The 16,761-nt window shown below is 36.4% G+C and overlaps 1 protein-coding gene across 3 annotated transcripts in view; it reads right to left on the bottom strand.

Moving 5' to 3' along the window:
• Window positions 1–314: 314 nt before the first annotated feature.
• The window catches only part of TPPP (tubulin polymerization promoting protein), a 70,069-nt gene continuing 53,622 nt past the window's right edge, over window positions 315–16,761 (bottom strand). Inside the window, exons 5-6 of one of the 3 annotated variants that reach the window (XM_056484795.1) lie at window positions 1,231–1,379; window positions 315–797 (exon numbers count right to left, since the gene is read on the bottom strand). In XM_056484795.1, coding sequence (XP_056340770.1) covers window positions 1,364–1,379 — 16 coding nt within the window. In that variant the 3' untranslated portion in view covers window positions 315–797; window positions 1,231–1,363. Of the gene's footprint in view, window positions 1,380–10,014; window positions 12,001–16,761 lie in introns of those variants that run through there. The other 2 variants (XM_056484796.1, XM_056484797.1) reach the window with 2 other exon arrangements.

Here is a 16,761-nt window from a genome sequence, read left to right as displayed (position 1 = left end):
GTCTATATGTGAACTGAAGCTGAGCAGCAGTGTTACAAAACCAAATATATCTGCTGCTTCCCTCTCACAAAAACCAGATGTTTGTATGGCTGAATCCTGAAATAAATCTAAAAGAATTTATATATATATTTGAACACCAAAAAAATACCCCAGTTGGTTATCTTTCAACCAGATCAGCTTTCCAGTTTGGTTAACTGTAGTGATGTAATACCTGACATATTCAAAAGATACGATGTAGAAAATTATGATAGAACTGGAACAAGTGACTGTAAGTGGCAAAGGAGAAATAGTACTTAGGCTTCTCATAGGCTGCTTTAAAAGCTGGTTGTCATGCATTACACTAAGATTTTTTTTTGGTAATTAAAATGAAACTTGCTAGTTTTACTTCTACTTTTTATAGCTTTTTGCAATGGTAATACAAAAATAAAATCATTATTTTTTCCAGGTTTGTAACAATGAGAAAATTTTCATGAAAAAAAAAGGAGTGAAATGAATGCCTTGCTGATGCAACCAAGGATAGCTTTTATTCCTGTATCTGCCTTGTCATGGCCTTGTCCTACCTCACTCCCTGATCCATGGCTCCTGGCCACAGAGTCCTGTACATTCCTTTGCTTTCCCTCTGGCACTCATCAGACAATTCTTCAAGTCAGTTCAGTTCATTAATCTAGCAGAGAAGAGAGTCTTCTTTTTCCTGATCAACTTGTTTTCTGGCAAGTTGACATATGACATGAGCTCACAGAGGAATCCAGAGAACACAGGAGTTTGTGCAAGGTAAAAAATATGTGCATTGGCAACTTCTGATTGGAAACATGAAAAAGAGAATAAAAAACAGGAGAAAAAGATTGTCATCTTCTCTCTTTCAGGGTATGTGAGCTTTTAGATCAGGTCATCTTGATGCAGCACAGTCTCAGGTTGATGGATGCTAATAGTAAAGTCAAACAGAATTTGTAATTTATTCTTGCTCCTCTTCTAACTTTATGCTCACCTAAATTAAAAGACTCTTATTTTGAGCTACTCTGGCTGCTGTAAAATATCAAATTTCTATCAGTCTGGACTGTATTTTGGAAATATAAAATTAGTTCAGATTGTAGTTTTGAAGTGGGGATCAAAGTAAAACTCAGGAAATACAAAACTACTATATTTTGCACTTAAGCTTTTATATTACTGTCCTATAAGGATATGACTTGACTAATTCACAGGTATTCACAGGTATACATAAATCCCACTTACAAACTGACGGTATACACAACTGTTTTTGAGAAGATGGCTTTATTTCTTTTCCCTTGGAGATGTCTTTTCTTGTGCTTACAGTAGATCAGGGAAGAAAATTAGATGCTGTTTCCCCTGGGTAGCTGTTCTGTTTTTAATCATCTTTGGAGCTGCAAAACAAATTGCCATATTATTGCTTTGTAAGCTTCCATCTGCCATCCATATTGTAGTTTATTGCTTTATCACTGATATTAAAGGCCACAGTGAAAATAGCTACTTCTATTAATAGTTACTAGTATAACTAGCACTCCTAACTTACTAAACAATATAGCAAGAAGTATATTTGGAGTGGAAGTCAACTGTGAGACCTTCCTATGTTTTCTGTGACTTCTGTGGAGTTATTTCTGTACTATTTTTTGCAAGTAAACTTATCTGTTCAATTTTCCCTGTTACCAAATTTCAAAGCAGACAGTTTGTATACTTACCTTTGTATGAAAGATATCACATCATTTCATGTGTAAGACTAAGTTAAAGAATAGTCATCATATTCAAACAGTATCCAGCCTTCCTAGTACATGAAGTCCCAATGCTACTGACATTAGTCATCAATTTTGGCCACAGAGCCTATTGTCAAAAATTATTTTTGTTCAATAGCAAACTAAATTTTCTACATGCCTTGCTGTTGCATGTTGCTGTTCTAAATTTGCTATTGCTTTCTTTATATTCCTAGATATTCTAAAAGTATCATTAACACAAAGTCAGCAAGTTTGTTTCTAATACTTCCCTTATAGCTCTAACATGTGCTGTCAATGGGAGATGAATTTCAGCAACTTATGTAACACAATGGATTTTTTTAAAATGGTCATCACAAAGTAACCTTTCCCTGAAATATGAGTTTAAAAAAAAATTAAAATCTTCTTTCCTCTGAAAAATGGCTAGATTTACATGATTTGTCAAGGTTTTGTGTACAGTTACTATCTCAGCATTGATTTAATGTCCTACCATGCTATCTTGAGTGCACTTACTTTTTTCATTAACATTTATTACCCACCTTAGTATTGATTCATGACATTATTGAATTAAAAGATAGTTTATCAATCAAATCTGAAAGATTTTTTGGCATTGCTCATACTTCCTGACTTAAACACTTGTACAAGTCCTAATTTAATCAATTCCTTTTATAGATGATTGTCCATTGAGTGATAAGTGAGTGAAATGTATCTTGGTGCAATTTAGTACAGATAATGCATTAAAATTAAGTCTTCCCAAGCAACAGAATCAAACAGTCGAAGGTACAAATGTATTAATTGAAACAGTGATATTGCAATGCTCTCACAGAAGTTTGAGCTTCATTCAAAAGTGAATAGTACAGTTAGGTGAGTTCAGGAAAAACCTGAAGTGAAACACTCAAAAAACCTACAAGACTTCACTCACCATTTGAATTTTGCCTAAATATTTTTTTATTTTAAAGATAATCACACATATAGTACTGCAGCCTCGCAGTGTGGTGAACTGGTTACATACAGCTTCATGCTTCAGTGGCTGGAATGCTTCTGGTACATCACATGTCTCATTTAAAAATAGCTGTCTTGTAGCATGCTCAGCAGCACAGATACAGCAGAGACATCTAACAAGTCTCATCAGTTTCTTGTGCATTAATTCACTTTGGAGGCACCTTTTCAGTTGGCATCCTCTGTCATCAATTAGTGCCTTGACATCCATACATCACTGGCAGACTTGTTAAGACATTAATTTTCAACACCAGCACCCTATACTCCTACTAGCTTGTTTTGAAATCTGGAATGGGTTTGCAAGCATTTTGGGAAAAAGGATTTCTGATGTATTCAGAATGGGGCTGCTGTTTTGAAATACCTGGTTTGAGTGCTCTTTGGTTGCATTTAAATTTCCATTCTGTTGGTTCTTTGTATTTATGTAACTGCATATTGTGCCTTTAAGCACCCCTTTGGCAATAAAAATAAATTTATTTTTTGTTTTGAACGTTAGCTTTGGTACTATCATTTTGTTATGCCAAGATACAGTATTAGAATATAGTAATTACAATTAGACTAATTTTAATATTTTCGTGAATTCTTTTTATAACTTTATTTTTTTTTTAAATATGTATGCTCATATAAATACAGGCACAGCATAATTTTTAGCTTGCCCAACATTTTCCAGTTCAGCAGCGCTCCACTGTCACCTTCTTGCCTAGCAGATTGCAGCTTTCAGAGCTGTTCTCAGGCAAACCATGCTGCCATTAACTGGTCTAAATTAGCAGACTTATTTTAGCCATCTGATTTTAATTGTGGAGACAGCTAACACATCAGGCATTTAGTCCTGCATTTTAAAAGCTCTCACAATGATTTACTTGTAAATAAAATAAAGGCTTTACATAATTTTTGCCAGACCTGTCACTGAAATACATTTATCAGCCTCCTTTCTTTAAAGCTATGGGTAGCATATAGAAAGTTAATCATTATAAATCTTCTAAAAAGCACTTGTGTTGTCTAGTTTCTTTTCAGCTGAAATGACTCCCCAGCACATGTTGTATGTAGAACTTGCTCACATGGAGAATCCATAGATTCTAGTATCTTTATTCTTGCTTCTCTTAAGAACTTGATTTCCTGTACATGCAGCCAGAAAATTGTGGAACAAGAAAAAAACACTGCAATTTACTAAAATCACATAACGTCCTCAGTGTGCTCAAACTTAGGTGACTAAAGTGGACCCATCAACTTATATTCAGGGCCATCATCTTCAGTTATAACTGGGGTTTTTTTTTTTTGATCATGTGATTCTATCTATCTACCAATCTTTAAAAAGGTGAGTCAATAGAGCAAGTTATTCTGAATAAATGCATCCTGGGTAAATTTACATTACTTTTCATATTCCAATCCCAAAGCAACAAGATAATTTCTGAATTACAAGGAGTTATGTGTTTACAAATGTATAGCAAACAACAAACTGGACATGGTTTACTTAACCAAGGTTGAGAAGCTGGCAGACATAACTGAGTTCAGCAAAGACAAATGCAAAGTGGTACCTTGGGTAGAATAAACCCCTGCAGCAGGTGCAGGGTCTGACAGGTTATGTACCAGCTCTGCAGAAAATTTGGGCTTTGCCTGGGTAATGAGCTGAACATGACTGCAGTGCAAGTTTGGTTTTATTAACAAGAGCAGATTGAGAGAAGAAATTATTTCTCTCTACTCAACACTTCTGAGGCAATACTGTATTCCACTTAGGGGTTCCCCACATAAAAAAGAGGTCATAAAACATAAGAGCCCAGAGAAGATGGTATAGCCTAGAACATATACTAAGAATAGGCTGAGAGATATGTTTTTGTTTACTGTGGAGAAGAACTGGGGACAGCGAGCAGAAGGAGAATCTATTTACTATCTCCCACATGGGGGCATATGGAGAAGATGAAACCAGATTTTCACCAACATGAACAGTAAAATGACAAGCAGCAGCTAGCATTTCCATGGCAACAAAGACAATTTCAGCTGGATGTGAAAGAAGGATTTTTTCCACTGGTCGAGCACCTAGAGATGACTTATGAAATATGACTCAACACAACACTATGCAGCAGCTTTGTTGACATTGAAGTCAGAGAGCTCATTTAAGCAGAAGTTGGACAATTGAGGATGTGAGAGGTCCCTTACAGACTGAGTTATTTTATAATTCTAAGATACAAGCAAGTTACATACAGTGTAGTATTTTAAATTTTATTTCTTCTCTGAAGATAGTGTTATAATTGTCTTTCATTTAAATCCTATTCTGAAGTTGCAATGTGGATTAGTGGAGTCGCATGCAGAACTGTGATGAAAAATGACACAGACTGGAAGTTAGAAGAAACAATGACTGACATCTCCAATTTATAAAATGGAAGTTAGAACACAGAGAACAAACATAGAAGTTTCTGACAGTGTCTTTACTGAAGAAAAAAAGGCTGCAGTCTTCAGTTATTTAGTCATTTGTGTATACCTGTGGTGGCTGGCTGGCTGAATTTTGTGTACATTGGCCAAAAATTGTCTCTTGCTTGGCAGGCAGTGTGTCAGAATGCTTCAGGGGCACAGGGAGGTAACGGCTTAGGTAGACATAAGGGAATTTTCCCAATAACTGGAGGTAGTGTTGTGGAGGAAGACATGCACATGGGCTGTACAGAGGAGTATCTCGAGCCAATACTGGACATAAAGGACACATATCCTGCAGTGGAAATGACAAGGAACTGATCCACAAGCCTTTCTGTTTCCTTCCTCCTGTGTGACAGGAAAAATGGATGTGACCTTTGGGTTTCAGCTCAATGTCATGCATTAGGTATTTGGTAGTTCACACTCACCCTGCTCTACTCTAGCAATATCATACTGTGCAGCCTTTGGGACAAAAAGTTTTGTCTTTTTAGCAGTAAGATTTGGTTTTCTTCCAGATGTAGTCATTGAAGCTGCATAGAAATGCAAGACTTTCACTGGCAAAGTTAAATTTGCTTATATCCTGGACTTCTCATTGAGGATGAGAATCTATTTTTGATTTTTTGTGATGACTTCTTTTTTCAATTGAAAACGGTTTCTAGTTGGCAGTTAGATCTCCAGACCATTGCCTGTCTCTTCTATGCCTGGTGCACCACCTACTGGATTCTTTTTGGTATCCTGCCAAAGATCTTTCCTTTCACAGGTCCATGAAATATGGGATTTACTTGTTTCCAAAAAGAAAACTCACAACCCCATTACTTTGGTGAAAAAATATGCCTTAATTTATCACAAATAATTCATACTTCCTGTTCAACATCCACTTGTATTTAGCAATAAAGTGCTCTTACTTTAACATATGGCATCAATAATCATAATTAATGGCATTCTGGTTGGTGTAAAATATCTTAGGAAAACAGCTACTTATTCAGTAATTAAAACAGGAGTTGTTATATGGTCTGCCTTCTGCAGAGAAGTAAAAATGTTCGTTAAAATTAAATTTTTAAGACAATCTCATATTACTTCTAAAAAGAACTAGAAATGCCACTTGGTCCAAAATGATCCCAGGTAATGTTTAAATGAGATCAAGCTACAGCCCAGGACTATGCAGAAGCTCAGACAACAAGGGGCTGATGTGTATGTCTCAAACACCAATAACCAGAGAGCCATGGGGGGTTGTTCCAAGAACAAGATTTGATTGAAGGAGAGGACCATGTGGAGGTGGAGCAGGGACAAACATCCTTCTGGTTCAGTGAAGAAATAGGCATGAACTGTCAACTGTCCTGCTGTCAATCCAGCAGGAGTGTATGAGACCACCCCTGTGACCCTACAAACCATGTCCAGATAGGTCTGAAAGAACAGACTGCAAATGGTAACTAATTTGCATAGAAAGCAAGAAACCTGTCCTCAGGACAGACAAAACTCATCTGCAGAACTCCTGTCAAGGCCAGGTACACACCCCAGGGTTCTGCACATCCCATTGGCCATACAGATGATCTCTCTCTCTCTCTTCCCCTCTTTAATTCATCGCTTCCTTTCTCTCTTCCCTCTGACCCTACCCCTTTACCCAAAACCCACTGCTGGCTTACAGAGTAGGTCAGGGATTAACATACCAATTTCCATGCCAAGTGTGTAATTTACTAATAAAACTTTGTGGCCCCACTGACTTTTGTCATTCCTTTTGACCACGAGCATTAACCAGTCTTGGGTGGGACACCACAGAGCAGACAGACAAGAAACTGAGAAGAGCAGAATGAGACAGCTCAAGATGAAAGCCAGTGTCAAGTGCTGTTGATGAGGACGATGAGGATGAGAAGGTGATAACAAGCAAAGACTGCATATAGGATAAAATGCTGTGATGCTGCTTTAAGGCAGACAAGATTTACTTAAGTAAAAGAAGATTACATCTTGTCATGGCAATTAGATCCCAAAATTAACATACAACACACTTCATACTGCTGACAGATGGAATTTCAAATAATGAGAAACATTTTATACCAATTTTAATATGTATATATATCTATCTATTGATATGTTTTACATATAAAAATAGAACTTTAATGTCAGATTACAAAAAATGTATTTATACTTTTCATATTTTATATTCCATCTGGTCCAGTGACGTCAACATATGAAACCTACTCTCACTGAATAAATGTCAGTGTATGACTACAAGATTTTTTTCCACTAAGAAACATGTAAGAGATGTTCCTTTAAAGAGTTTGCTTTGTAGTAAAAGTTCAAATTAGTAGTACTAAAATAGAATAAATCTACCAAAATACTACTAAAAGGAAATATTTTAAAAATAATTTAATTTAGCTGCGGTAATGAACAAAAATGGTTGCCTGAATGGTTTTAATGTAAAGAACTTTAATTTCTATCAAGAATTAGCAGACATGCACATGCCTTGAGACTCAATTTGAGCAATTTAATAGGAGCTACTATCAGTTAAGAAACACAACAAATCAACATTTTTGTAACAATACAGGCAACAACAGATGTTAGTACCATTGCAAAGAAGGCAAAGTTGTTTTATGATGGTAGTATTGATGGACAGAAACCCTCCACACTTAAAAAAAACCAAGCCAGCACCACCAACAAAACTAAAATCAGTTCCAACCACCTGTCTATGGCTGACCAGGATGAAGGGCTGCTAGTAGGAAACATGCATACATTTAATGAGATTCCCTCCAGACAGCCTATCCAATGGCTAGTGCCTAGATCCCTATTTTCCCCTCCTGCTGGAATATGGACATGCAAGTCTATGAAGGTCACATCTACACTTCATCTGCTGGTACAATCCCATGTCATCATTCCCTTCCTACCTAATGCAGACCAGCACACACTGGATCCCTTGTGTAATTGGGATTAGATGTGCAGCCAGCTGAGTAACTGTCCCAGAAATTCTATCATCTCCTGTGCAGAGACACACACCATCAGACCATGTAGCCTTCCAAGCAGTTGTTATGGACTGCCTGGTCCCTTTGGTATGCACTTCCAGCTGTCTAAAAGACATACATGCATCTGGCCCAGTCTTCTGAATGCTTTGGTAACTGATGCTAAAGCCCCTGCTTGCTGTCTGGGTTCAGCCCAGTATCTGCTGGCAGCCAAATGTTCACAGAAAGAAAATCCCCTCTCTCAAGAAAATAGCTAGAAATTAAATTTATTAAGACAGGGCAGCTGGCATTTAAGAGATCCAGGCCATCACCAAATAACTGCATAGACCAGGGACTAGTCTCTTATCCCTCAATTTTCCTGTGCTGCTTCCTCCCCAGACCACCAACATCCCTGCCTTTGGTTCCTTCAATATATGTCCACTATTGTTATGAAGAAGAGATGACTGAGGGGATTTAATGAATACTTATCAATAAGCATGTGAACTTTCAGTGTGTTTGGGTTAGTTTACATCATTAATAAATCAGTGCAGGGAGTTAAATAGAAAGCTGAGGAAATGAAAAAAACAAAACTAACTAGAAGACCAAGTTAAGTCCCCTGAAGACTCAGATTTGGCAGAGGTAGCCTTTCCCTCCACAGCTCTGTCTGTGCAGTCCTGGCTGTGGTAGAACAGTTTGACAGAACCAGGAAAGATCAGCCTGTGACGTACGGACATGAGAGCAGGAGTGCATACCTACTGCAAGTGTAGCTACACAGACTGAAAACTAGCCCAAATAATTGTATTCCTGGAGTAAAGAGAACACATCCTAGCAGAGGGGGATTATTTAATTTTAAAGTCATGATGTGTAAGTGGTGTGTAGGGATGAGTGGGCATTTCTAGAGGTCCTACAGGAAAATAATAAAAAATCCTTAACTTTTTTTGAAAATACAGATCTTAGTGTCTTATATTCTCATAGGCAGAAGAGCACAATCCTCCCCTATCTTGAAGGCTTTTTGAATGGTGAAGAATTTGGTCCTGCTTCACTATGTTTTTTTACAGTTTCAGTAACCATACATGCTAAGAGTTAAAAGGAGTACAGGAGGGGATAGTCTATGGTCTCTATGCAGAAAGAAAAGCTATCTCAGGACACAGCTGTATTAGATTTCACTTAAAAGGCAGTTCTAAAGAAGGTTGCCTGGTGTGTGAGAACAAGGAATACCATTTCCACTTTGGAACAACTGGAGAAGAGACAGGGTAGCTGTAAGCTGTTTAGCTATGTTTCCTTGCAGTTGCTAATCACTGGTTAGCAACTGACTGATCATTCTGTCAATTAACAAACTGTCAATTGACACTGCTGCATTTCTAGAGCAACACTAACTTTTTTTTTGTCACATTACTAATTATGCAAAAGTTGTGAATTAAATACTTCAATCTTCTTCTTGAATAAAATAATGGTGTATTTGCTACTGGAAAGCTGAGGGATGTCGTTATTTATAAACAAAAGGTCCATATTTGCTTTTGGATGTAACATCATTAAAACAATGTTCTATGTAGCAGATGACTTTTTTCCTTACAAGTAAAATATTCTCAACACCATTTAAAGAAACTGAGAGAAGTAACTCTGGCTTTTGCACTGAGGATCAATTTATCTTAGGTAGATAGTTAAGAACAAATGGCTTCATCCCTGACAGATCTCATTTGGTGGATCACCATTATAATGGCTATTAAAGCATCATACTAGAATCCTCAAAACATTAATCGTCAGCTTTAGTCATTATTCAAAGTAGGAAAATAAACAGTAAAGAAAAAATAGATTCTGCTCAGAACCAGACAGCTGGATGTTCAGAGAGTATTTTGATCTAATTTATAAATTCATCAGCAACTAAATTAATATCAAAACTGTAAAATAACTGTTGCTTACAAAGTTTATCAGCAAATACCATTTACTTCAATAAATCCCAGAACTGATGTAGTAACACATTTATTGATCACTTTACCAACTAAAAATACAATTTTATACAGTCAGTCAACAGCAGTAACGTACTTTATGAGAAGCTATGCTTTAACAAAATGGTGTTTAAAATATGGATTTCACTATAACTTGTCAAGCCAAGCTTTTACAGTGCTAATTAAAACAACTGCTGCACTTGAACTTTTTCCCTAAAACATCAACAATAATGTTGCAGACAAAGTAGCTTTTCCATCGTTAATGTGGGTTTAGAATTTAACAAGACAACTTCAAAAGGTTTAAAACATCCATAACATTGTCATTACTTTAACATTCACACAGATAAAGTGATACATTTAATACTTTCGAGCATTAATAAACAGTGTAAAAATATATTGCATATATATATATATATATATATAAATTTGTTTCCTTTTCCTGAAAAAACCTAGTACAAACTAGTAGTATATGATTCCCCCCTTCAAGTTTCTTTTACTTATTTTAAAGATTGAAGAGTAGTAGTTTTAAATTAACAGAAAAAAAGACATGGAAATAGAGAATCACTGTTGTGCTCCCCCATAACCTCTTGTCATGGATACTAAGCTTATTAACCCCTTGGTAATGGTGGTTCTATTTTTGCTGACACCAGCTAGAATTTTGGAACTGGCTGCAGTGGGGATAAGATTTTGCCCAGTGCTTTGCACTGGACGGTGCCTGGCCCCCTTCATCAAGTGGTTAAAAATCTTTGCTTAGGACATGTTTATCTACTATAGTTAAGATTTAGAAATGCTATGCTCAGGTTGATCTTTTGCAGTAATGAAAAGAAGATTCAGTGTTAAATTAGTGAGAAAAAGTAAACTTGTAAGGTTAAATGATCATGTAAAAATTCTTTACCGTGTTGAAAATTTCACAGTGAACACAGTAGGCTAGTACAGCTGCATGTTAATGTTTGCAATGCCTGCAATTAGAAATATTGCAGGTAGTTATCAGCACACAGCAGCTTCCTGGTTGATGAAAGACAAATGAAAATAAGAACAAACACTAGTAAGCTTCACTGAAGGTTTTTATCATAGTGTACAGTGTTCCAAGGAAGACTATGTCAAGACCTATCTCCATATCCCAACTGCTTAATGATTAAATTTTACTTAGTGCTCTAGGTAATCAAAGACAAAACAGTTTTGCCTCCACCCTTTATGATCAGGTCCTGACAGCATGCACATCCAGATTTGTGCAAATGAAGAATCAAAGCATCTAAATCGAATTAGAAATGGATGTTGGAACAGCATGGACTGATAAACAAGCTAGCAAAGGAATAAAGCATAATGCGGATAAATAAATGGTTCATGATTGGAAAAAAAAATCATTCAAAAATTATACTTCTGTATAAATATATATTTCTCCTCTAATATTTAAATCTGTGAAACATAAGACCTTGCTAAGAATAAATTTCAATATACTTATCCAACATTGACCATTTCTCTGCTTTAAAGAATTTAAAGACAAATTACTTCGTATTATAAGCATTGTACAAAAAAATTTCCCTGCTGCAAGAATTTGCCAAAGCTGATATATTCTGAACCCAGCACGAAGATTAAAAACAAACACACTTTTTGGCACCCTATAACTTGTTTTTGCCTATAATCTTACCTTTTCATACACTACAGTGCTAACAAAAGTAGTTTGCCAACACAGTTTTATACAGGACATCAGTTTGTAGGTCAACTAACTTTACACAAAGCCTCTGTAAAGATCTAGTACATATTTAGCTTGAATATTACAGACATACACAGCATTTCAGTTGCATTAATATAATCCTATTTAACAGAGCCCAGGCTGCATTATTTCACATTATTTAATTATTTTGTTTAAAAATAGCATTTGAACAAATGCAAGCATACAGAAACTCATCTGATGTAAACTGGAACTTCAAATAACTCACCACTGTGGGTACTCAGACTGCCATCTTTTTTCCTTATTTTGTTGTTCATGTCTAAATGTAGATCCTGATAAAAATGCAAAAATGGATGAACTGAGTGTACTTTTAGGGCCACATTTTTAATTTGGTTGAGTCTAACTTTACTCATGTTTCTGATGTTTTCTGAAAAATGTGCAAAGCAGTAGAAAAATCTTGCATAAAAATAACTGGAGGTAAGAGCAAATTATCAGAGACCCTTCTAAATGTTTACATCAAAACTCACTTTGTACAGTGCCATAAGCTTTACAGTAACTCACAAAGAAGAGATGCTGTATAACTGTATTTGAAAATTAATTCACTGGCTATTTAGCTGCAATGGAATATGATACTAGCTTATCACTTTTCCAAATTATGTCAGTTGGGCATTTCAATGTCAATTTCTAAATGCAAGGTTTAAAGAGAAAAAAGTCTCTTCTGTAGTTTTGCCCTCATGTACATACATGCCCTCAAGCAGTGCCTGTGTGCATGCACGTGTGCATGTGCATGAATATCAGTGATAACTTCTTTTTAAAAAAATTGCTTCAGACCACCAGAACTGCAAATGTCTGTCAAGAATGCTCAGCCAAGTGGCTGGATTTCCCCTCCTTTTATTTATAATCAGACCTACTCTTGCCAAAGTCTACCTTGAGTGAATGATCAATTAGATTGAATGAAATAAGCCAATTCAAACGTTTTCTGACAAAGTCAAGAGTTGTATCTTAAACTTGTTTTCAAATCCAGCTTCTCCATAGGGTTTTTGAAGCAATAGACCAAGGTTAATATAGTGGAAAACATGAAAAAAATAACAAATATATTAACAGATATTTCTCCCTGCAAAAATAAATTATTTTGCCAATTAAGATGTGGAGGTTCTATCTGCAGTATTCTTTTACTTCCAGAAGAATTATTCTTAGCTGGGACATCATTGAAAGCATTAGTTTTGAGTATAGTGAGCAAGCATAAATGCAACTACAGCCTTCTTAGTAGTTCTAGGATTCTGAAGACTTAAAAAGAACAACCCTGACCATCATTTCCAGCTTATATTAAGTAAGCCAAATGGGCACTTGGGGGTTGCACAAAATGAGCAACTGAATGTTAAATGATATTTTATAGGCAAATACTCCAAATATAGGAGGTACACATGTATTAATTTGAGGTACTCCAGACTTTAGGAATCTCACACAAGTTTAAGAGCTGTCATTATGCTTCTGGTATTTACTTGTATAAAGGTCCAAGCAAGACTTGAGTCCCTAGGCAATGTATGACACTCCTGTTTCCTGTTCTCATCTCACTATACTACAGCTTTATACTTACTAATGGTTGAACAACCGTGTGTTTATACAGTGAGTGTCAACTTGCTTCACAAAGCTGGGGCAAAGGAAAATACAGGCCCCATGCAGAGCATAGTTTTAAACGGTTTCTTAAGAGCACTCAGAGGAAAGCTTGCTTTCACCCTAACTCTCCTATTTCCTCTCCATGGAGAAACTCCTCTTGTTACACTAAGTCTATGTTAGAATTGCTGAAGAGTGATTTCTGTCAGAACAGGGTAGACAGGTAAAACCATAAAAGCCTCAGATCTTTACCTTCATGCTATGAAGGGAGAATGACAATGTCCCCAGCCAGCCAAGCTGAACAGCATCAGCTGTAGGACTAGAGCTTGGCCCTAGTAAAATTTAAGTTTTTCATCAACACTTATACAGTTTAATTACTTAAGCTGGATCCAAAGAGCATGTGTACACACACACAAACCTACACAAGTCTTGTGCATTACATTACTTAATACCAACTAAGTGACAAGCCAAAAACATAATATTCACACTACAAACAACATACACAAAGGTGTAGTTATTTTGGCACACACGCAAGGCTGACAGCCAGTTAAGAGGACACACACCAGTGCAACGTTACATCTGCTCTATCATGAAGGTAAAAGGTTTGCTCTTAGCCAGTGCAAACAGAGAATTCTTATTCACAGATGACAGGCACGTGCCCTCAGAATACATGCATCCCTGAAGGCAGGGTTATGTTTTGACTATCATACATGCAGGCACAAAGAATTAAAATTCATTTCATAACTATGAAAAGGCTTAAGAAAAAAACCTATCAATTACAACTTTAAAGTTTTGGTTTTGGAGGAATATACATGAGGATTTTCTCTACAGATGGTTACAGATGGCTGGGATACCTATCACTTGCAAGTCAAACCCATAGTAGTCATTTGCCTTTTTGTTCTGCCTAATTCCAACTACCATAAAAATATTAATTGAGCCAATAGAGGGAAAATACAGATGAATGAAATGGTAATTTGTGAACAAAGCTTTGTATAAGGCTAAACAATTGTCAGACTTTTAAATTTGTCAGAATTTTTAATTTAGGTAAGGTCACTAAAATACATACTTCAATTCAAAGTATCTTTGAAAGACAATCGCTGTGCTGATGAGAAACACAAGCTGTGACAAGTGAGTAGTTTTGAAATCTCTCTTTCCCTTCCCTAGATGAACAGGAGGTAAGACGTATCATAGGTTTAAAAAAATAGGGGCTAAATTTTAGCTATAGTATAATATTCAACATTTCCCTTGGGATTCTAACTATTTAATTTCAATTAATTACAACTGTTCATATAGGACTCATGAAACTGTGTGGGTTTTTTAATATCTGCTTTTCAGTAATGCTATTGTGATAGCTTTGATAACCACAAAGAGCAGGACAATCATTTTTGGTATTGGTGTTTTCATACTTATGGTTGCAAAACTCCCAGTGAAACTCAACTAAAGCTCATGGAGTAACTAAATGGAATTAGTAAGCAAGCACTAATAAGAAATTCCCTTTTTACTGCTGCATATTTTACTTAAAAACTATTTTATTTTTAGAAAATTATTTGTACTGACTATTCATTTGCCCCAGTAAGGATTTTCATTTCTTGTCCTCTGTCTTGTTAAGGTTTTGATGGTCAGTTTAAGCTTCAGTAGATATACAGGTAGGGATTGTGTACTGCCACAGTACTTAAATAAAATTTGTGTTTGTTCTTTAAGGCAGTTATTTCTAAAAGCTATCTGAACTTTCTGATCACATTTCTTTTGGTAGCATCTACTATAATAATGAAAGCAAAGATAACTAGGAACAACATGATTTTATAAATGTCACATAAGACAGTGCTACATAGTGGAAGATGCTGAAAATCAAGCTGGAAATTTAGATGGAATGAATTGAGATGCCCCTTGAAAAAGAGAGGACAGTAAACCTTATCAGGTTCCCGTGTCCTTACTTCAGACATGACATTTAGCTACAGTCTGCAGCATCAGAAGACAATATGCTCTAAGGGCTGAAAATGGGGCACCTCCTCAGCTATCCTTTCCTATCATCCTTGAGGTATAAGCTGTACTTACTGTCCTGAGAGTTGAGGGAATAGCAGATGAGTAAGGAAATGTACTTTGCCTCATTCCCAAGCAGACCTGGAATTTAAGAGCTAATAATCAAGCAAGTACTTAGGCTTTTAATTTCCTACCAATATTAGTGGAATAGTAAGAGCTTAAGTAGGTAGTGAACCCCTAATACACAGCTGCATAAGATGCTTTTATTCATAGTCACTATCTTTCACACCAAACACAGTAAAAGAAAAAAACCTTTACTAAGTAGTATCTTCCCAGCAACAACTTTCCTTTGTAACTGTCACATCAGAATGACTCCTTTTCATGTATCACTGAGGTTTAAAACTATCAGACTGTAGAAACAAAGAAAAAAGAAGTGTGTTTCTCAAAATAAAATACTGCTATCTGAACCATCTTCTCAGGTTCTGATCCCAAGCTTACTATGCCATTGAAAGAATTTCAAAGTTTCCATCAGGTCCAAATAAAGTGCTTTGGTTCATGGCAGGGATTTTATACTGCACAAGCAATGCAAAGTAAACTCTGGCAGAACCTCAACTCGTTCCATTAGCCTCTTATAACTCAATTTCTAGACATGTCAGCTTGGATCTGTCCACACTCTCTACTCCCTTGCACGCCTTCTATCTTATGAGTGAGCTGATCTCTCTCACTTTGAACTAACAACTTAAAACCTAATTATATCTTAAAATCTTCCTAACCAATCACTCTTCCTGTATGGAAACATTCTGGCATTACAGACATTCTGTATTTGGGTATAGAAAAAGCCTGTCCTTTGTGTACCTAAAAGCAAAGTGTCACCCAATGTGCCAGACAAGGCAGATAGCTAGCAACAAACAAACTCCCAGGTCAACAGTGTGCTCCTGGACTCTGCAGTAGGTTGGACTTCACCCTTTAGTGAGGCTGAGTCCAGGACTTTTCACTTATCACTGAGTTATTAGTCAAGTCTTAAAGTCAAAAGGAAAAACAGGGACACTGATTTTGCCTGTATCTCAGCTGAAAGATTCATCAAGGGTTCTAGGCTCAGACATTTTATTCACTAAAAAAACCCTGGGGCCACCTTCAGTTGCACAGGCACCACTGACAAAAAGGGTTCTTTACATTTAGACAGTTTACTACCATGCCAGAATAATTTAGCCACTGTTGGTATCAAGTATCCTATTTTCTGCTTTGGTGTGTGACAGGTCCCCAGGTGCAACATAGGAGTGGATAATCTTTCACTGTTCAAGAACACTGGGTAACTCTTGGAAAGGGTTCACAAAGCTGAACATTTTGCATCCTGAACATCTTTACATACATCTAAAATCTTCCCAGGTAACCAAAGCCATCCATGGGAGAATCCATTTAAATCTACAAGAGCGTGTGCTGTGTTTTGGCAAACTTTCCTCCCACTCACAAACAAACATCAAAATAAATTATAAACAAAC

This window comes from Oenanthe melanoleuca, chromosome 2, assembly GCF_029582105.1.
Source record: "Oenanthe melanoleuca isolate GR-GAL-2019-014 chromosome 2, OMel1.0, whole genome shotgun sequence".
Classification (NCBI taxonomy): domain Eukaryota; kingdom Metazoa; phylum Chordata; class Aves; order Passeriformes; family Muscicapidae; genus Oenanthe; species Oenanthe melanoleuca.
Note: the sequence above shows the minus strand (reverse complement) of the source record. Positions and strands in the feature narration are given on the sequence as shown.